General features: G+C 39.3%; 1 protein-coding gene across 3 annotated transcripts in view; it reads right to left on the bottom strand.

The window, feature by feature from the left end:
* LOC138424570 (uncharacterized) overlaps positions 1 to 23716 on the bottom strand; it is a 404438-nt gene that overhangs the window by 300083 nt on the left and 80639 nt on the right. The window contains exons 3-4 of one of the 3 annotated variants that reach the window (XM_070289414.1): positions 15791 to 15902; positions 1890 to 2062 (exon numbers count right to left, since the gene is read on the bottom strand). The exons of the other annotated variants lie outside the window; for them this stretch is intronic. Of the exons in view, the coding sequence (XP_070145515.1) occupies positions 1890 to 2062; positions 15791 to 15902 (285 nt within the window). The remainder of the gene's footprint in view (positions 1 to 1889; positions 2063 to 15790; positions 15903 to 23716) is intronic. 3 annotated transcript variants of the gene reach the window in all.

Here is a 23716-nt window from a genome sequence, read left to right as displayed (position 1 = left end):
GGAATGATGCTAAAGCTGAAACTCCAGTACTTTGGCCACCTCATGCGAAGAGTTGACTCATTGGAAAAGACTCTGATGCTGGGAGGGATTGGGGGCAGGAGGAGAAGGCGACAACAGAGGATGAGATGGCTGGATGGCATCACTGACTCATTGAACATGAGTTTGAGTGAACTCCGGGAGTTGGTGATGGACAGGGAGGCCTGGTGTGCTGTGATTCATGTGGTCGCAAAGAGTTGGACACGACTGAGTGACTGAACTGAACCATCATGAAGAACAGCCAACTACTAACAGTGGCTCCAAATCATCAATGATTGCTGACCTTTATGTAAGCTTGTCTTGGAAAAACAAAATCTACCACTCGATACTTCCTTTGTCAAGAGCCTCCAGAAAATGCACTTTGAAACTTGTTCAAAGTGTACTATTTACCCATCATTATGGAAACTTTAGACTTACAATGTTTTCTGACCTCACTGCAACTTACATGTGCTGAAGAGCCTTCCTTAAAACCTGACAATGTTGGATGTCCTTACTGCTCACAATATGAAAAGGTTATAAAGTAGAAGAAAGCCTCTTTAGAGGTTTTTTTGACTTCAATTCAAATTGCACCCTCAGTAAACTGTGGCCTTACATGCTTCACTTTCATTTAGCTACATCATCAACTTCTAGTTCCTGTTTTTGGCATGAAGATGCCAGCTTAATCAGACTATAAATCATTTTCTGCCTTTGCCCACACGTAGCGACCACTGACATCTTAGATTATTATAGTTAATTAGCACTTCAAAGAACACAGAAAATAGAAAATGTGCTTAGATCAAAATGTGAAAAATTATTCTGGTCTCTTCTAGCATAGGGTACTGGCATGCCTTGCCCCAGAGCAGCTAGTGGGCAAAGGAAGGCTCCTGAGAATAGTCACCAAGGACAAAGGGTTCTCCTCCTGAGCTAGACCCCCTCTTTTGGATTTCTGCTTAGCATCTGCTTAAAACCCAGTTATTTGATTACAAAGATAAGATAAATGTATCCCCAAGGATTACATCAATTAAATTAATAACCTAGAATTCCAAGGACAAAAATCCCCAAGTCAAAAGATTCAGAATAATGGAATATTTACAGAAAAACCGTGAAAACCTGTCTTCCAGCCATGAACTTTATAAAATAAAGCCACTCAAATGTGCCGGATTTAATCAATGATCATAAATAATGCTAAAGTACATTATTATTAAATCTTTTCTCCCTTTAAAAAGGCTGTACAGAAACAATAAAAAAATAACCATCGAGTCAATTTCAAAACTAAGATGTAAATATCATAATTAGTTTTGCTGTATGCCTTTTTATTTTTCATGAAAGCTACTCTACTGATAGAGAAATAATTTATGAAAACAGAAATATTTATTGCAGCTTGCCTCATGGTTATTATTGATCATTTAATTTATAGCCTGAATAGTTTATTTACACCTTTAAAGATATTTTAAGACCTGTTTTTAAATTGTATTACTATACTTACTTCATATTATCTAAAAATATAACAAAAAAGAAATGGCTTTAATTATTCTCATCATTTTAGATTTTTTAAAGTCTTATTTTTTAATCACACAATTATCCTAGAGACTAAAATAATTTTCCCACCACCATCATTTCACCCTTTAAAAATAAATATGTGGTTCCCAGTACTGCAACAAAGAATAAATTACACATATCCTGCTTCTCCATTGCTGCTAGCTTAATTCAAGGTAAATTCTCCTTATGTAACATAAGAAATCATTTCAGCTCTATTATTTATCTAAAATAAAAGTCAAATACTAACAGCCAAACATTAAAAAATATTATTTTGTATTATAGATTTGTGCTCAGTTGCATCCGAGTCTTTTGTGACCCCACAGACTGTAACTCACCAGGCTCCTCTGTCTGTGGAATTCTCCAGGCAAGAATACTGGAGTCGGTTGCCATTTCCTCCTCCAGGGGATCTTCCCAACCCAAGGATCAAACCTACATCTCTTGCATCTCCTGCACTGGCAGGTGGATCCTGTACCATTAGTACCACCGGGGAAGCCATAGATGGATAATGCTTAAAAAGATGCAACACAAAGATACTTTTATACTTATAAATGAAAAATCTCCCAATTCAAAAGCAATATCGAGTCTTCTATTGTTCTATAAACCCACAAAACATAATAGATGGCCATGTTTTTCTCCACCCCCCCAAAAAACTATTGTCTAATACAAGTTTAAAAATAGAGTTTTAAAAGTCAATATTCACAGTTATTTTACAATGGAAATACTGAGATTGGAGGGGAAATGAGTTGCCCAGCTTAATTCCACTATAGTGGCAACCCTCAGCTAGAGTTCAGAAAGGACTCTGCCAGGACCGCTGAACACATCCCCCCAGGTTGTGGACTGCTCATCTCCATTGTGTACCATTTGTGGAGAACACAACATTCAGCAGCAACCCTTGGCTTTGGGCAGTGCACCACCAGCCCAGCTGTACATGGCAGTCTGGTTTCAGTGCTGCCTTTCTTCCACTGGATCACACTGATGTTAATCACTTTAGTCTGATTCTCTGGCAAACACTCTTCAACTGTCCTTATTCCACTTCCAATATCCTTTCCAGCATTTAACTTTTTAACTACTTTTGTTATAAGAAGGAAACTCTGGATGTTTTTATTGACCTAAAACTATTAATTTTCATTCAATATTCCCCCCAAAAGCCATGTTTGTCTATCAATTAAATTTCACAAATAGATTTCAGAGAGGATGCTATTTTTCCTCTTAGGTCAAGGGTTACAGAAAAAAGAACATGAGATTTCATGTCAAACACATCTTAGATATGTAAACTTGGGCCATTTTCTTAACCTCTCAAAACCTCTGTTCCTTCTTATTTAAGATAGAAGAGATAAAAATTACTTTTCCATCTTCTTGTAAGGATCAAAATGACATATATGGAAGAGCTTAGCACAGTAGTTAGCATAATCTTTGCTCAGCATGCATTAACTTTATGATTTTTATTTTTATCATCATTTTGAGCAAGGGTCAACACATTGTTGTGGTACTGAGTTTTTACATGCTTTCCTCATTTTTTCAACTCATGACATGATAGTGCTCATTAATGACAAGACATAGGACCTAGTGAGGCATTCTAAGACTTGCCTGGTATCATCTCCCACAATACCTCTTAGTGAGTCACTGTCTCTATAGCAAGTGTTATGTACTCAGTGTTTGGATCCCCCCAAATTCACATTTTGCTTGCTCCTTGGAAGAAAAGTTATGACCAACCTAGACAGCATATTAAAAAGCAGAGACATTCCTTTGCCAACAAAGATCCATCTAGTTAAATCTTTGGTTTTTCCAGTATTCATGTACAAATGTGAGAGTTGGACAATAAAGAAACCTGAGCACCAAAGAATTGATGCTTTTGAACTGTGGTGTTGGAGAAGACACTTGAGAGTCCCTTGGACAGCAAGGAGATCTAACCAGTCCATCCTAAAGGAAATAAGTCCTGAATATTTATTGGAAGGACTGATGCTGAAGCTGAAACTCCAATACTTTGGCCATCTGATGCAAAGAACTGACTCATTTGACAAGACCCTGATGCTGGGAATGATTGAAGGTGGGAGAAGAAGGGGCTGCCAGATGATGAGAAGGTTGGATAACATCACCAACTCAATGGACATGAGTTTGAGTAAGCTCTGGGAGTTGGTGAAGAACAGGGAAGCCTGGCATGCTGCAGTCCATGGGGTTGCAAAGAGTCAAACACGACCGAGCAACTGAACTGAAATTCACATGCTGAAGCCTTAACCTCCACTGTAGTGGTCTTTGGAGATGGGGTCTTTGGGAGATAAATTAGGTAGGTTACATCATGAGAGTGGGGCCCTCACAATGGGAGTAGTGACCTTAAAAGAAGAGAAAGAGATCTTTCTTGCTCTCTCCCTGGATATATGCAAAAGGAAATGCCATGTGAGGACACAGTAAGAAGTCAGCTGTCTACAGGCCTGGAAGGAAGCTTCATGAAGAACTGAACTGATGAGCCTACTGACCCTGGACTTACAAGCTTCCAGAACTGTGAGAAACAAACTTGTGTTGTTTAAGCCACCCAGTCTCTGGTATTTTGTTATGGCAGCCCAAGCTTACTAATACAACATGGTAACAATCTGATGGCACCCTATACTCTGCAAGGGAGCACTGAGTAGGTCTATGGCATTTTGATGCAGAACATTAAAGAAAGCTATGCATTAGCAATAAAAGATCAGTGTAGAAATTGATTGTGCAAATTTGAAAGTTGACTAGGCAGTCCACACAGAATTTTAAATCTTCAAGTTCATTCTGCCCGAGGGGTTCACAGTTAGCAAATAAATGGCCTCAGTGTTTGCTTCCCCCCACCCCAATCAGTATAAATAGGCCCTTTTTCTGGATGAGCAGTAATTTCCCTGGGTAGAATAACATATTCAATCTACTTCTGAGGCATGCAAAATCTCTGCCTCACCTACAGGAAGAGAGCTGTGAATGATGAAGAAGGTGAGGGATCAGGCAGTTTCATACACATGTGTTTTTCCTATAAAGCAGCATATGTTTTTCAGGTTGATGTTGGCCAGATTAAATTGATCAGGTCTTTGCTTACTGGGAGAAAAAGAAATTTCTGGGTTATCTCAAGTGAAGTGACAATCAGACAGGCGATAGCATTGCACTAGAAGAATACTAACCATGTGGATATTTCTAGATGGAAGACGGGGTATGAGTGTATTGTTTTCTGCTGGGATGGGAATATGGCAAAGGAGATTGCTGGATATGTGTGATTTTTGTATCCAAAAATGAGATACTAGTGCTATTCAAATAGGGATGGAAAATCTATCATTTCTGAGACAACTCCTTGGATGATTGCAGCCCTTCATTCTGAAATGAAGTGTCAGGGACAATCACCTAGGCTTCCTTTCCTTTTTTTTTTTTTTTTGATGATCAGAAAGAAAGTATAACCCTGGAGCTAAAGGCCATGCAGGTAAGGTCAAATATGGTGCTTTAAGCAGTTTCCTCAACCAAATATGGTGTGCTTTTCATAGTGGGCTTCCCTGCTGGCTCAGTCAGTAAAGAATTCACCTGAAATGAAGGAGACTGCCTGTAGGGCAGGAGACCCAAGTTTGATCTCTGGGTTGGAAAGATCCCCTAGAGAAGGGAATGGCAACCCATTCCAGTACTTTGGCCTGGATAATCCAATGGACAGAGGAGCCTGGAAGGCTACTGTCCATGAGGTCATGAGCTGGATGCAACTGAGCAACTAAACCATCACCACTTTTCCTGTAGGAAGCCACACCTCAAACAAATTGAGCTGCTCACCCCAACACTCTGCATTTCCCCATTGCTTACTAAGCCTTTTCTCTTGCCCTTCTCCTAACTTCCACTCACTACCTCCCAGGGCTCAGCTCAAATTCCATCTTCTCTGTGAAATCACCATGCCTTCCTTGCTAAAACCAATGCCTTTACACCCTTAGCTCCAAGAGTCTTTCCTTTGTTCCTCTCCCCTACACTGGGCACATGTTTCCGCACACCCTGTTGTACATTTTATCTCCTCCTTCACCTGAAACGTCCTGGAGTCAGGAACTGTCCTACTCATCCCTTGTAGCACCTCATAGTAGGAATTCCATATACATATTGATTGAGTAAATGGCATGCGTTCTCTTAATTTTCTGTCACAAATGAGCAAAATTACAACCAACTCAAACCATACAGGACTTGGGGCCAGCTGCACTGCACAATTCCTGGGGCACCTTTTATTTGCCCACAAAGTAAATCTTTGCCTGAAGTCATGCAATGCAGCTTTCCTCAGAGCTTCAGCCCTTTCACATGTACAGTGACTTTAAACTTTTAGAATACAGAAAAAAGTCTGCTGGTAGATGGGTATTGCAGTGCCTCCTGGCTATTCATTTGTGGGAATAAACATTGATATTGTTTTATGTTTTTATGTTGCTTTTAAATGTGTCAGTATTCAAGGTGGATTTAAGGGCTAACAGAATGAAAGAAAAAGTAAAGCAAGAAGCAAACAAAAAGGAGCACATTTTTGGAAGGCTCATCAGAAAGATGTGCCAGAAGGTGTCAGCCCCCTTCTAGGTCTCACCCAGGCCTTTAGGCCACACGAAGGGGACCTGTTTTCACTCTGAAAGAAGGATCTTTATTGGTCACAGCTGTACCTCATCCATAATGCATTAGCCTGAAAAAGAGGCAGGAACCTCAACCCAGAAGCTGCTCCAAGAAATGACGAAAAATGATGTGAAATAGCATATTGCTCTGATATGATCTCTTTTTCAAATTTAATCAAGTGTATCCCAAGAGGGCACCCCCAAAATTTTATCTTCAGGACTAAGGGCCTGGGGCAGGATGTGGAGCAAGAAAGGAAGCCTCTCAATATTTATTGAGAGGGTTGGGGTAGGGATATGAAGAGTATCAGCTTTTCAAATAAAATGGCAAAGTGTAAAATGTGAGCAGTCCAAAGCTCAGAGGGGTAAAGGGGCTTACTATGTCATGCAGCAGAGCGGGAAGATGAGAGCCCAGGGCTTCTGCTTCCCTAGCTGAGCTCTCACCATGCCATCCTGGCACTGTCTGATTACCTTGAGGGGTTCACTCTGCCTAAATGCACTACACCTTCTCAAGGCAAAAGACACACAACCACTGTGGCTTCTGCCTTGTAAACTATGATCTAAAACAAACAATTAACAGCATTTATGTCCATTACAGATATATGTTTGTGTGCCATTATTGTTAATCCCTATTTCAGATACAACCATCAAAATCAGGAGTTTTAGAATCCATAGAAATGTTAGGAGAGTAAAGGTACACTTTCTTTCCTTGCTGGTGATGTGATTCACATGTATAAAATTCAGGACACTTTCAGAAAAAGAGAAGAAATCATTAGAGTTTAGTCAAAGAATTTGGTAAAGAGCCTATATACAAGATAACACAAAAAATCCATAATTATTTTTCTATACTGGTATTAAATAGCTAAAAATGGATATTAGGGAAATGTTTAATTCATAATAGGGATGTCTATAAAATAGGAAAACATCCCATCAGAAATATTGTTCATAACTAAACTTAAAAGCTTTTTCACAGCAAAGGAAATAATAAACAAGATTAAAAGACAACCCTCAAAATGGGAGAAAATAATTGCAAATGAAACAACTGACAAAGAATTAATTTCCAAATTATATATAAGCAGCTCATACAGCTCAATATTAGAAAAGCAAACAGCCCAATCAAAAAATAGGCAGAAACAGACATTCTCCAAAGAAGACATATAGATGGCAAATAAACACATGAAAAATGCTCAACGTCACTAATTATTAGAGAAATGCAATCAGAACTACATTCGGTATCACCAATCAGAATGACCATCAGCAAAAAATCTGCAAACAATAAATGCTATAAAGGATGTGGAGACAAAGGGAACACTCCTACACTGTTGGCAGGAATATAAACTGATACAGGAATAGAGTACAGGAGAAGAGTATGGAGTCTCCTTAAAAAACTGGGGATAAACTTACCATATGACACAGCCACCCCACTGTTGGGCGTATGTGCTGAGAAAGCCACAATTCTAAAAGACACATGTTCCCCAATGTTCATTGCAGTACTATTTACAATAGCCAGAACATGGCAGTAACCCAGAAGTTCATTGACAGATGAATTGAAAATGAAGATGTGATACACATATACAAGGGAATATTACTCAGCCATAAAAAGAATGAGTCTGAGTCAGTTCTAGTGAGGTAGATGAATCTAGAGCCTGTTATACAGAATGAAATCAGAAAAAGAAAAACCAGTATCATATATTAACTCACATATATGAAGTCTAGAAAAATGGTACTGACGAATCTATTTGCAGGGAAGGAATGGAGATGCAGATGTAGAGAAGGAACTTGTGGACACACAGCGGGGGAAGGAGAAAGTGTGAATGGAGGAAGTAGCATTGACATATATATACTACCATGTGTAAAGTAGATAGCTGGTAGGAAGCTGCTGTACAACACAGGGAGCCCCGCCTGGTGCTCTGTGATGATCTAGAGGTGTGGGATAGAGTAGGGGAGGGAGGCTCAAAAGATAGGGGATATATGCATAATTATGGCTGATTCACATTGTTGTACAGCAGAAACCAACACAACACTGTAAACCAATTTTCCTCCAATTAAAAAATAAGTTTAAAAAAAGAAATATTGTTCAGGCAATGTGAAGAAAACCATACAATTTTATCTAAAGGCCATAAAACAAGGTCTGAATAAAGGGGAAAATCTATCATGTTCCTGAAAAATGAAAGTGAAAGTCACTTAGTCATGTCCGACAATTTGTGACCCCATGGAGTGTATAGTTCATGGAATTCTCCAGGCCAGAATACTGGAGTGGGTAGCCTTTCCCTTCTTCAGGGGATTCCCCACCCAGGCATCAAACCCAGGTCTTCCACTTTGCAGGCAGATTCTTTACCAGGGAAGCCACCAGGGAAGCCCATGTTCCTGAATGGGAAGATATAATAGGATAAATTGTCAATCGTCCAAAAATGCGTATATAATGTAAAAACTACAAGTGTATTCCTATTGGATTTGGTAGAACTGTGAGCTAAATAAAGCTGTCTTAAATTCATATGGAATATAAATGATCATAGAGAGCAAAAAATAAAAATAAAATAATAATAAAGTCAAGGGTTTCAGAGAAAGGGTTGTTGGTCAACTTTTCCTGTAAGGGGCCAGAGAGTAAATATTTTAGGTTTTGTGGGCCAAGAGGCAAAATTAAAGATATTATGTAAACTAACTTGTCTAACAATTTAAAACGTCATCATTTAAAAATGTAAAATCCATTCTAAACTTGAGAGCAGTACAAAGCAGGCACTAAATAGATTTGGTCCACAGGCCATAATTTGCATAGCCCTGATTTAGAGGGTCTCATCCCAAGTAATGTGTCCTTTCAATGGAAACACTAGTTGTACTGAGAGCATCATTGTTTCTGAAGGTGATAAAATGCTGGAAAGGAACCATTGTGTTGTGTGTGCTTTGGGTTCTTTTCAGTTACAAAATCTCCATTATGTGGGAGATGTGAGGGAGGTTAAAGAGGGGTGGGACACATGTATACCTATGGTTGACTTGTGTTGATATAGAGCAGAGGCCAACACAATATTGTGAAGAAATTTTCCTTTGACTGAAAATAAATAAGTTTGGGGGAAATTTTTCAACAAACTTACAAAACAGAAAGAGACTCAGACTTGTAAAACAAAATTTCCCATTACCTGCAAGTACAGTGGGTGGTGGGGGGAGTTTGGGATGATCATGTACACACTGCTATATTTAAAATGGATAACCAACAAGGACCTATTGCATAACTCATGAAACACTGCTCAAAGCTATGTGGCAGTCTGGGTGGGGGAGGGGTTGAGGGGAGAATGAATACATGTATATACACGGCTGAGTCCCTTCACTGTTCATCTGAAACTACCACAAAATTGTTAATTGGTTATGTGTGCTCAATATCTCAGTTGTGTCCCACTCTTTGTGACCCTATGGACTGTAGCCTGCCAGGCTCCTCTGTCCATGGAGCTTTTCAGGCAAGGATACTGGAGTGGGTTGCCATTTCCTTCTCCAGGGGATTTTCCTGGCCAAGAGACTGAACCTGCATCTCTTGCAGCTCCTGCATCATCAGGCAGATTCTCACCACCGTGCCACCTGGGAAGATCAATCGGCTATACCCCAGTACAAAATTAAAAGTCCAAAAGAAAAAAAAAAACTCATAATTCCTTCAAAGTGAAACACAGTGATTGCGTAGTTCATCTACGCCCACAGATGGGTCAGACAGTCAAGGTGTTCTGGGCCAAAAGTTTCCTAGAGTCTAAGATTTCTCTTGTAAAGCTCAATGGAGACACACACACACACAAACACCTTTACTGTCTTAATCCACTGAGAAAAAAGGTGTGCTATCATTGGCATGTCATGGTGTTGAGATTCCTGAAATGCATTTCTCTCTAGTAGCAAAATTCTCCCTCTCTAAGTTCATAATGCAAATTTGCATCCCTGATGGGGGAGAGCCCTCTGAAGCTAGGATCTGTTTGTGTTCCTTCATGTATTTATTCACCCTAAACAATTAAATACCAGAAATTTATCACATATTCCTTAACCTCACCCAAATATGGATCAGACTTTCCACATCTCTGTAGACCCTCTGTAACCCTGTCACTGAACCCTTCAAACAACAGTTTGAAAAATATTTGCTTATTAGAATACCTTTTAAGACTTTAGTCAGACAACAATTCTGATCCTGGTTTCCCTATTAGAAATAATAGCAAATTATTAACCATTATCTCATAAAATCTTTAGAAGAAATCACCTAATCTCCACTCTTTAGAGAAACTGAATGAATCTAAAATTTGAGAGTCATAAAGCATCTTCAGGTTGGAAAGAACGCTTGGCATCTATGCCAAAACAGAAACCAACCCTCACCTCTTTTACAGAATCCCTCTTAATTAGTGCATTAAGACTTCTGTCCCAGTAAATTCTATTCTTGGGTACTCATGCTTAGCTGGATTTCAAAATCCCAAATCTGACCTACCTACTGTACCTCCTATTCCAAGAAGATTAAAGCTTGGGACAAGCAGGATTAAAACTTGTGAAATATGGCCCTTACCAGCACTTATCCCTGAAAGAACAAAAGTTTTTCTTAGTCCTGCCTGAGAGTGAATTAGGACCAACTGAGATGTCCTAACCAATACGATTGAAAGGAGAGTGCACCTCAGGAAAGGGGTAGCCAACTCATGTGTTGAATTGTCAGGATCAAAATAAACCTCCTCTGTCAGGGAGGGGGCTTCTCCAGGCAAGAACACTGGAGCAGATTGGCCAATACTGGTTGCCATACCCTTCTAGAGCACTATATTTACTGCTGCCCCAGCCGCCAACTCCCCTTTGTACCTGTTGCTGCCAGAACCCCTGCGACCCAAGCAGCTGTACCACCTCCACACCTGGCCCTCACAGGGGCAAACCCAAGTCCTCCAGGGCAGCCTCAGGAGCAAACCCCAGTGGACAACCCACATGCAGAGGTGGAAATAAAACCACAATTGAAACCCAGGGGCAGTATGGCTAAGGAAGAAGACCCAAAACCTTTCCACCAGCTGTACAAGCTGCAGATTAAATCCACATGATCAACTAGGCAGACTCTGTGTCTATGAAATATATAAAAGGTCATTGAGAGTTCCCAGAAAAGGAAGCACACTAGTTTTGATAGCTGTGGACAATGGAGGCAAGAACACACAGGAATAGTACTAGATTAGAATCTGAGCTGCCCCCACAGCAGGTCCAAAGATTAGCACAGTGTTGGAGGGCACCCTAGGGAGGTGAGGTGGATTGTGACTCCCAGCGAGGGAAAGGACCCTGACAGCAGTGACTCAAGAAAAACATTTATTATTCTTATTTTTTGACTTGTTCTGTAGAATATTTTGGGGGTTTTTTTTCCTGTTTTTATCCCCTCTGTTGTAGTCAATTTTATTGGCACTAGAAATCCAATTAAGCTTTTGAGCTTGTTTTTTTCTCAGTCACATTTTTTATTGTTGTTATAAATATCTGCCTCAATGTAGGGCTTTTGCGGTTCTATGGAGTTTTCCTTTCTCTCTCTCTCTCTTTTTTTAGTTTTACTTTTTAACTTTTTAAACCTATTATTATTTTTTCTACATTTATTCCTTCGTTTGCTTTTCCTACTGTTCTTTTCCCCTTGCAGTTCATCTTTAACGGTATAAATCTTCTTTACCTACCTCTATTTAACTTTGCATATCTATTCTTTCTTTCTTTTCCTTCTCTCCTTTCCTCTCAACATATTTGTTAGTCTTATTTTCTTTGCTTTATTCCCCAGTTGGCACCTGTTTTTCAGTTTGTGCTTTAGTTAGTTTTGTTCTGGTAGATGTAATTTTTTGGTTTCCTTTGTTCACCAGGTCAGTCTACTGTACTTTATTTTTGTTGGACTTTTTTGATCTTGCTTATGGGTATATATGTATATGTGTATATTCAGTCATACTTTTTATTGTTGTTATAAACCTCTGCCTCTATGTTGGGTTTTTGCAGTTCTGTGGAGTTTTCCTTTTTTCCCTGCTTTTTTCTTTCTTATTCCACTTTTTCTTTTCTCTTTCTTATACTTTTTGTTTCTAATTTTTTAAACCTATTATATTTTTTCCACATTTATTCCTTTGCCTTTCCAGATCTGAGAAGAAATAAATGAAAAAGAAATGAAAGCAATAATAGCAAATAGTAATAAAACTGAAAACTGGTTCTTTGAGAAGATAAACAATGTTGACAAACCTTTAGCCAGACTCATCAAGAAAAAATGAGATAAGAATCAAATTAACAAAATTAGAAATGAAAAAGGAGAGGTTACAATAGAAAATGCAGAAATACAAAGGATTATAAGAGACTATTACGAACAACCATATGGCAATAAAATGGATAACCTGGAAGAAATGAACAGATTCCTAGAAAAGTTCAATTTTCCAAGATTGAACCAGAAAGAAATAGAAAGTATGAACAACCCAATTTGAAGCACTGAAATTGAAGCTGTGATCAAAAATCTCCCAAAAACAGGACCAGATGGTTTCACAGGAGAATTCTATCAAACATTTAAAGAAGAGCTAATGCCCATCCTTCTAAAAATCCTTCTAAAAATTGCAGAGGAAGGAACACTTCCAAACTCATTTTATGAGACCACCATCACCCTGATACCAAAACCAGACAAAAAAGAGCACAAAAAAGTAAACTACCGACCAATATCACTGATGAACATAAATGCAAAAATCCTGAACAAAGTTTTAGCAAACAGAATTTGGTAACACATCAAAAAGCTCATACACCATGATCAAGCTGGGTTTATTCCAGGGATGCAAGGATTCTTCAATATACACAAATCAATCAATATGATGCACCATATTAACAAATTGAAAGATAAAAACCATATGATAATTTCAGTCAGGAAGCAACAGTTAGAACTGGACATAGGATGCAGTCCTAAGATGGAGGAGGAATAGGATGGGGAGACCAATTTCTCCCCAACAGATTCATCAAAAGAACATTTGAAAGCTGAGTAAATTCCACAAAACAACTTCTGAATCCCAGCAGAGGACATCAGGCACCCAGAAAAGCAGCCCATTGTCTTCGAAAGGAGGTAGGAAAAAATATAAAAGATAAAAAGAGAGACAAAAGAGATCAGGACGGAGCTCCGTCCAGGGAAGGGAGTCTTGAAAAAGAGAGGTCTCCAAACACCAGGAAACACTCCCACTGCCGAGTCTGTGGTGAGCCTTGGAACCACAGAGGGCAACATAACCGGGAGGAAAAGTAAATAAATAATTAAAACCCACAGATTACGTGCCCAATTGTAACTCCCCCAGTGGAGAAGCAGCGCAGACGCCTGTACCCGCCACTAGCAAGAGGGGGCTGGGCAGGGAGGCGCGGGCTGCATTGCTTAGAGTAAGGACCGGGCCTGAATGCCCCGAGGGCAATCTGAGGAAACTAACCTGGGATAGCAAACCAGACTGTGGGATAGCTACCACGCGAAAAGCCCTAACCTAAGACACTGCCAGGCCCACTCACAGAAAAAAGGACTGACGAGAGCTCTGCAAAAAGCTCTAACCTAAGACACCGTCAGGCCAGCTCACAGAACAAAGGATGGAGCAGAGCTAGCCAGGCCCATCCCCCTGCCTGGTGATAGGCAGGCGAGGGCAGCCAGAGCTGGAAGGGGGCAATCACGGCCCCAGAGAGGCATTATCTACCAAACTACAAGCAGGCTTCGTTGCTAACCAAGACTTCTTGGGATTCTGGACGGTCAACATCCTCCTGAGAAGGTGCGCCGGTTGCACACCCAGCAAACTGAGTAGCAGGGATGGGGGAGCCAATAAGTCACAGTGACCATGCTCACCAAACATCTGGTCACCTGAGCTGCTCGGACCTGGGAAGGGCACAAAACGCAGGCCCAACCGAGTCTGTGCCTCTGAGGACTACCTGAGTGTCTGAACTTGAGCGGTTTAGACCTGGGAAGTGCATGCAACCCAGGGCCAGCCTCAGACAGTTCCCAGCAGAGCAACCTAGAACCTAAGCAGTGTAGACAGGGAAAGCACACATGCCTTGAGTGGGGGCAAACCTAGTGTGGCTGAGATACTGCCAGCACACGCCAGTGTTATTTGTTTGCAGCGTCCCTCCCTCCCCACAGCATGACTGAACAACTAAGCCTAAAAAAGTGTCCAACACCGCCCCCCTTGTGTCAAGGCAGAAATTAGACAATGAAGAGACCAGCAAACAGAAGCTAAAACAGAGGGAGCCTCCTTGGAAGTGACAGATGCAATAGATTAAAACCCTGTCGTTAGTACCAACTACATAGGAAGGGGCCTATAGAGCTTGAGAAATATAAGCCAGATCAAGGATCTATCCAAAAATGAACTGACCCCACACTGCCCACAACAACACCAGAGAAAGTCCTAGATATATTTTTACTATTTTTACTATAATTCTTTAATTTTTTATTTTTTTAAGTCCTCTATTACTCCTTCAATTTTCATTTTTATAATCTACTATTACTTCGGAAAAAAAAAGAGAGAGACCCTATTTTTAAAGCAAACTTCATATATACACATTTTTTATAATTCTTGTGACTTTTTTTTCTTTAATATTGTATTTTTGAAAATCCAACCTCTAATCTAGATTTTTAATCTTTGCGTTTTGGTATTTGTTATCAATTTTGTACCTTTAGGAACCCAATCATCAGAAGCCATTTTGACTTGGGAGTGAGATTACTGGTTTGACTGCTCTCTCCCATTTTGGACTCTTCTTTTTCTCCACTAGGTCACCTCTATCTCCTCCCTCCCCTTCTCTTCTCTACCCAACTCTGTGAATCTCTTTGTGTGTTCCAGACTGTGGAGAACACTTAGGGAATTGATTACTGGCTGAATCTGTCTCACTCCTTTTGATTCCCCCCTTTATCCTCCTGGCCACCTCTGTTCTTCCTCCCTCTTCTCTTCTCTTCTCTTCTCTGTATAACCCCATGATCTCTAAGTGGTCCAGACTGTGGAGTGCACATAAGGAAGTGATTACTGGCTAACTTGCTCTCTTCTCTTTTGATTCCACCTCATCTCATCCTGGTCACCTCTATCTCCTTCCTTCCTCTTCTCTTCTCCACTAACTCTGCAACCGTCTCTGGGAGAAACTTTTCATCTTTAGCCTAGATGTTTTATCAATGGTGCTGGAGAAGTTTTGAGGCTACTGTAAAAATAAGACTGAAAACCAGAAGCAGGAGGCTTAAGTCCAAATTCTGAGAACACCAGAGAACTCCTGACTCCAGGGAACATTAATCGACAGGAGCTCATCAAACCTACACTGAAACCAAGTACCACCCAAGGGCCAACAAGTTCCAGAGCAAGACATACCACGCAAATTCTCCAGCAACACAGGAACATAGCCCTGAGCTTCAATATAAAGGTTGCCCAAAGTCACTCCAAACCCATTGACATCTCATAACTAACTCATTACTGGACACTTCATTACACTCCAGAGAGAAGAAATCCAGCTCCACCCACCAGAACACCTACACAAGCTTCCCTAACCAGGAAACCTTGACAAGCCACCCATCCAACCCCACCCACAGCGAGGAAACTCCACAATAAAAAGAACTCCACAAACTGCCAGAATACAGAAAGACCACCCCAAACACAGCAATATAAACAAGATGAAGAGACAGAGGAATACCCAGCAGGTAAAGGAACAGGATAAATGCCCACCAAACCAAACAAAAGAGGAAGAGATAGGGAATCTACCTGATAAAGAATTCCAAATAATGATGGTGAAAATGATCCAAAATCTTGAAATCAAAATGGAATCATAGATAAATAGCCTGGAGACAAGGATTGAGAAGATGCAAGGAAGGACCTAGAAGAAATAAAAAAGAGTCAATATATAATGAATAATGCAATAAATGATATCAAAAACCCTCTGGAGGGAACCAACAGTAGAATAACAGAGGCAAGAGCTAGGATAAGTGAGGTAGAAGATAGAATGGTAGAAATAAATGAATCAGAGAGGAAAAAAGAAAAACGAATTAAAAGAAATGAGGGCAATCTCAGAGACCTCTGAGACAATGTTAAATGCCCCAACATTCGAATCATAGAAGTCCCAGAAGAAGAAGACAAAAAGAAAGACCATGATAAAATACTTGAGGAGATAACAGTTGAAAACTTCCCTAAAATGGGAAAGAAAATAATCACCCAAGTCCAAGAAACCCAGAGAGTTCCAAACAGGATAAACCCAAGGCAAAACACCCCAAGACACATATTAATCAAATTAACAAAGATCAAACACAAAGAACAAATATAAAAAGCATCAAGGGAAAAACAACAAATAACACATAAGGGGATTCCCATAAGGATAACAGCTGATCTTTCAATAGAAACTCTTCAGGCCAGGAGGGAATGGCAGGACATACTTAAAGCGATCAAAGAAAATAACCTACAGCCCAGATTACTGTAAGGATTCAAATATGAAGGAGAAATCAAAAGCTGTACAGACAAGCAAAAACGGAGAGATTTCAGCACCACCAAACCAACTCTCCAACAAATGCTAAAGGATCTTCTCTAGACTGGAATCACAAAAAGGGTGTATAAACCCGAACCCAAAACAATAAAGTAAATGGCAACGGAATCATATTTATCAATAATTACCTTAAATGTAAATGGGTTGAATGCCCCAACCAAAAGACAAAGACTGACTGAATGGATACAAAGACAAGAGCCCTATATATGCTGCCTACAAGAGACCCACCTCAAAACAAGGGACGCATACAGACTGAAAGTGAAAGGCTGTAAAAAATATATTCCATGCAAATAGAGACCAAAAGAAAGCAGGAGTAGCAATACTCATATAAGATAAAATAGACTTTAAAACAAAGGCTGTGAAAAGAGACAAAGGATACTACATAATGATCAAAGGATCAATCCAAGAAGAAGATATAAAAATTATAAATATATATGCACCCAACAAAGGAGCTCCACAATATGTAAGAGAAATGCTAACAAGTATGAAAGGGGAAATTAAAGAAAACACAATAATAGTGGGAGACTTTAATACCCCTCTCACACCTGTGGATAGATCAACTAAACAGAAAATCAACAAGGGAACACAAACTTTAAATGACACAATAGACCAGTTAGACCTAATTGATATCTATAGGACAGATCACCCTAAAACAATGAACTTCACGTTTTTCTCAAGAGCACACTGAACCTTCTCCAGTATAGATCACATCCTGGGCTGTAAATCTAGCCTTGGTAAATTCAAAAAAAAATTGAAATCATTCCAAGCATCTTTTCTGACCACAATACAGTAAGATTTGATCTTAATTACAGGAGAAAAACTGTTAAAAATTCCAACATATGGAGGCTGAGCAACACACTGCTGAATAACCAACAAATCACAGAAGAAATAAAAAAAAATAAATCAAAATATGCATAGAAATGAATGAATATGAAAACACAACAATCCAAAACCTGTGGGACACTATAAAAGCAGTGCTAAGGGGAAGGTTCATAACAATACAGATATACCTCAATAAACAAGAAAAAAGTCAAGTAAATAACCTAACTCTACACCTAAAGCAATTAGAAAAGGAAGAAATGAAGAACCCCAGGGTTAATAGAAGGAAAGAAATCTTAAAAATTAGGGCAGAAATAAATGTAAAAGAAACAAAAGAGACCATAGCAAAAATCAACAAAGCCAAAAGCTGGTTCTTTGAGAGAATAAATAAAATTGACAAACCATTAGCCAGACTCATCAAGAAACAAAGGGATAAAAATCAAATCAGTAAAATTAGAAATGAAAATGGAGAGATCACAACAGACAACACAGAAATACAAAGGATCGTAAGAGATGACTATCAGCAATTATATGCCAATAAAATGGACAATGTGGAAGAAATTGACACATTCTTAGAAAAGTACAACTTTCCAAAACTGAGCCAGGAAGAAATAGAAAATCTTAACAGACCCATCACAAGCAAGGAAATTGAAACTGTAATCAGAGCAAACAAAAGCCCAGGCCCAGACGGCTTCACAGCTGAATTCTACCAAAAATTTAAAGCAGAGCTAACACCTATCCTACTCAAACTCTTCCAGAAAATTGCAGAGGAAGGTAAACTTCCAAACTCATTCTATGAGGCCACCATCATCCTAATACCAAAACCTGACAAAGACACTACAAAAAAAGAAAACTACAGGCCAATATCACTGATGAACATAGATCCAAAAATCCTTAACAAAATTCTAGCAGTCAGAATCCAACAACACATTAAAAAGATCATACATCATGACCAAGTGGGCTTTATCCCAGGGATGCAAGGATTCTTCAATATCCGCAAATCAATCAATGTAATACACCACACTAACAAATTGAAAAATAAAAGCCATATGATTATCTCAATAGATGGAGAGAAAGCCTTTGACAAAATTCAACATCCATTTATGATAAAAACTCTCCAGAAAGCAGGAATAGAAGGAACATACCTCAACATAATAAAAGCTATATATGACAAACCCACAGCAAACATTATCCTCAACGGTGAAAAATTGAAAGTATTTCCCCTAAAGTCAGGAACAAGACAAGGGTGCCCACTTTCACCATTACTATTCAACATAGTTCTGGAAGTTTTGGCCAGCAATCAGAGCAGAAAAAGAAATAAAAGGAATCCAGACTGGAAAAGAAGTAAAACTCTCACTGTTTGCAGATGACATGATCCTTTACATAGAAAACCCTAAAGATTCCACCAAAAAATTACTAGAGCTAATCAATGAATATAGTAAATTCCAGGATATAAAATTGACACACAGAAATCCCTTGCATTCCTACACACTAATAATGAGAAAATGGAAAGATTAAGGAAACAATTCCATTCACCATTGCAACGAAAAGAATAAAATACTTAGGACTAGATCTACCTAAAGAACTAAAGGCTTATATATAGAAAACTATAAAACACTGGTGACAGAAATCAAAGAGGACACTAAGAGATGGAGATATATCTCATGTTCATGGATTGGAAGAATCAATATAGTGAAAATGAGTATACTACCCAAAGCAATCTACAGATTCAATGCAATCCCTATCAAGCAACCAAAGGTGTTTTTCACAGAGCTAGAACAAATAATTTCACAATTTGTATAGAAATACAAAAAACCTCAAATAGCCAAAGCAACTTGAGAAAGAAGAATGGAACTGGAGGAATCAACCTGCCTGACTTCAGGCTCTATTACAAAGCCACAGTCATCAAGACAGTATGGTACCAGCACAAAGACAGATATATAGATCAATGGAATGAAATAGAAAGCCTAGAGATAAACCCACACACCTATGGACGCCTTACCTTTGACAAAGGAGGCAAGAATATACAATGGAGAAAAGACAATCTCTTTAATAAGTGGTGCTGGGAAAACTGGTCAACCACTTGTAAAAGAATGAAACTAGAACACTTTCTAACACCATTCACAAAAATAAACTCAAAATGGATTAAATATCTAAATTTAAGACCAGAAACTATAAAACTCTTAGAGGAAAACATAGGCAAAAAACTCTCCAACATAAATCACAGCAGGATCCTCTGACTCACCTCCCAGAATATTGGAAATAAAAGCAAAAATAAACAAATGGGACCTAATTAAAAGTAAAATCTTCTGTACAACAAAGGAAATTCTAAGCAAGATGAAAAGATAGCCTTCGGAATGGAAGAAAATAATAGCAAATGAAGCAACTGACAAAGAATTAAGCTCAAAAATCTATAAGCAACAGCTCAATTCCAGAAAAATAAATGACCCAATCAAAAAATGGGCCAAAAAACTAAACAGACATTTCTCCAAAGAAGACATACAGATGGCTAACACATGAAAAGCTGCTCAACATCACTCATTATGAGAGAAATGAAAATCAAAGCCAAAATGAGGTACTATTTCACACCTGTCAGAATGGCTGCTATCCAAAAGTCTACAAGCAATAAATGCTGGAGAGGGTGTGGAGAAAAGGGAACCCTCTTACGCTGTTGGTGGGAATGCAAACTAGTACAACCACTATGGAGAAGAGTGTGGAGATTCCTTAAAAAACTGGAAATAGAACTGCCATACAACCCAGCAACCCCACTACTAGGCATACACACCGAGGAAACCAGAATTGAAAGAGACATGTGTACCCCAATATTCATTGCAGCACTGTTTATAGCCAAGACATGGAAGCAACCCAGATGTCCATTAGCAAATGAATGGATAAGAAAGCTGTGGTACATATACACAATGGAGTATTACTCAGCCATTAAAAAGAATACATTTGAATCAGTTCTAATGAGGTGGATGCAACTGGAGCCTATTATACAGAGTGAAGTAAGCCAGAAAGAAAAACACCAATACAGTATACTAACACATATATATGGAATTTAGAAAGATGGTAACGATAACCCTATATGTGAGATAGCAAAAGACACACAGATGTGAACAGTCTTTTGGACTCTGTGGGAGAGGGTGAGGGTGGGGTGATTTGGGAGAATGGCATTGAAACATGTATAATATCATACGTGAAATGAATCGCCAGTCCAGGTTCGATGCATGATATAGGATCCTCGGGGCTGGTGCACTGGGATGACCCAGAGGGATGATATGGGGAGGGAGGTGGGAGGGGGCTTCAGGATGGGGAACACGTGTACACCCGTGGTGGATTCATGTTGATGTATGGAAAAATCAATACAATATTGTAAAGTAATTACCCTCCAATTGAAATAAATGAATTTATATTTTAAAAAAAAAAGAACTGGACATGGAACAAGAAGAGTACGTCAAGGCGATATATTGTCACCCTGCTTATTTAACTTATACGCAGAGTACATCATGAGAAACACTGGGCTTGAGGAAGCACAAACTGGAATCAAGATTGCCAGGAAAAAATATCAATAACCTCAGATATGCAAAAGACAACACACTTATGGCAGAAAGTGAAGAAGAACTAAAGAGCCTCTTGGTGAAAGTAAAGGAGGAGAATGAAAAGTTGGCTTAATGCTCAACATTCAGAAAACTAAGATCATGGCATCTGGTCCCATCCCTCCATGGGAAAATAGATGGGGAAACAGTGGAAACAGTGACTGACTTTATTTTTCTAGGCTCAAAAATCACTGCAGATGGTGATTGCAGCCATGAAATTAAAAGACACCTACTCCTTGGAATCTATTTATCACTTCCACTGTATAATATAAAGGACTTGATTAAGGTCATACCTGAATGATCTAGTGGTTTTCCCTACGTTCATCAATTAAAGTCTGAATTTAGCAATAAGGAGCTAAAGCTTCATGATCTGAGCCACAGTCAGCTCCCAGTCTTCTTTTTGCTGACTGTATAGAGCTTCTCCATCAGAAAGTGAAGAACTAAAAAGCCTCTTGATAAAAGTGAAGAAGTAAAACACCTCTTGATGAAAGTGAAAGAGGAGAGTGAAAAAGTTGGCTTAAAGCTCAACATTCAGAAAACGAAGATCATGGCATCTGGTCCCATCACTTCATGGCAAATAGATGGGGACACAGTGGAAACAGTGTCAGACTTTATTTTGGGGGGCTCCAAAATCACTGAAGTGGTGTTGTAGCCATGAAATTAAAAGATGTGTACTCCTTGGAAGGAAAGTTATGACCAAGTTAGATAGCATATTAAAAGTCAGAGACATTACTTTGCCAACAAAGGTCCGTCTAGTCAAGGCTATGGTTTTTCCAGTGGTCATATATGGATGTGAGAGATAGACTGTGAAGAAAGCTGAGCACTGAAGAATTGATGCTTTTGAACTGTGGTGTTGGAGAAGACTCTTGAGAGTCCCTTTGACTGCAAGGAGATCCAACCAGTCCATCCTAAAGGAGATCAGTCCTGGGTGTTCTTTGGAAGGAATGATGCTAAAGCTGAAATCCAATACTTTGGCCACCTGATGCAGAGAGTTGACTCATTAGAAAAGACTCTGATGCTGGGAGGGATTGGGGCAGGAGGAAAAAGGGACGACAGAGGATGAGATGACTGGATGGCATCACCGACTGGATGGACATGGGTGTGGGTAAACTCTGGGAGTTGGTGATGGACAGGGAGGCCTGGCATGCTGTGATTCAGGGGGTCACAAAGAATTGGACATGACTGAGCGACTGAACTGAACTGAACTCCTTGGAAGGAAAGTTATAATCAACCTAGACAGCATTATTAAAATGCAGAGATGTTTCTTTGTCAACTATGGTCTGTCTAGTCAAGGCTATGGTTTTTCCAGTGGTCATGTATGGATGTGAGTGTTGGACTATAAAGAAAGCTGAGTGCCAAAGAATTGATACTTTTGAACTGTGGTGTTGGAGAAGACTCTTGAGAGTCCCTTGGACTGCAAGGAGATCCAATCAGTCCATCCTAAAGGAGATCAGTCCTGGGTGTTCTTTGGAAGGACTGATGTTGAAGCTGAAACTCCAATACTTTGGCCACCTGATGCGGAGAGCTGACTCATTTGAAAAGACCCTAATGCTGGGAAAGATTGAGGGCAGGAGGAGAAGGGGACGACAGAGGATGAGATTGTTGGATGGCATCACCTACTCAATGGGCATGGGTTTGGGTGGACTCTGGGTGTTGGTGATGGACAGGGAGGCCTGGCGTGCTGCGGTTCATGGGGTCACAGAGAGTCAGAGATGACTGAGCGACTAAACTGAAGTGAATCTCAATAGATTCGGAAAAAGCCTTTGATAAATTTTAGTACCCATTTATGACTAAAACTCTTCAAAAAATGATCATAGAAGGAACCTACCTCAACATAGCAAGGCCATATATGATAAGCCTCAGCAAACATTATTCTCAATGGTGAAAACCTGAAACCATTCCCCCTAAGATCAGGAACAAGACAAGAGTGTCCACTTTTACCATCATTATTTAACATAATTCTGGAAGTCCTAGCTACAGCAATCGGAGATGAAAAAGAAATAAAAGGAATCCAGATCAGAAAAGAAGATGTAAAGCTCTCAGTGTTCGCAGATGACATGATACTGTACATAGAAAACCCTAAAGATACAATCAGAAAGTTACTAGAGCTAATCAGTGAACTTAGCAGAGTTGCAGGATACGAAATCAATACACAGAAATCATTTGCACTTCTATATACTAACAATGAAAAACTAGAAAGAGAAATTAAGCAATCAATCCCATTCACCATAGCAACAAAAAGAATTAAACACCTATGGATAAACATACCTAAGGAGAAACAAGAACTGTACACAGAAAATTATAAGATGCTAATGAAAGAAATCAAAGATGACATAAACAGATGGAGAGATATTCCATGTTCCTGTGTAGGAAGAATCAATTTGTAAAAATGGCTATACTACCAAATTCAATCTATAGATTCAATGTGATCCCTAGCAAATTGCTAATGGCATTTTTCACTGAATTAGAACAAAAAATTACATAATTCTTATGGGAAAACAAAAGACCCCAAATGGCCAAAGCAGTCTTGAGAAAGAATGGAGTTGGAGGAATCAACCTTCCTGACTTCAGACTATACCACAAGCTACAGGCAGCAAGACAGTATGGTACTGGCACAAAAACAGAAATATAGACCAATAGAACAAGATAGAAAGTCCAAAAATAAACCCATGCATCTATGGGTATCTTATTTTTGACAATGGTGCTGGGAAAACTGGACAGCTACATGTAAAAAAAGAA

The sequence above is a fragment of the Ovis canadensis genome, chromosome 1, assembly GCF_042477335.2.
Source record: "Ovis canadensis isolate MfBH-ARS-UI-01 breed Bighorn chromosome 1, ARS-UI_OviCan_v2, whole genome shotgun sequence".
NCBI lineage: Eukaryota > Metazoa > Chordata > Mammalia > Artiodactyla > Bovidae > Ovis > Ovis canadensis.
This window is presented reverse-complemented; position numbering and strand designations above follow the sequence as displayed.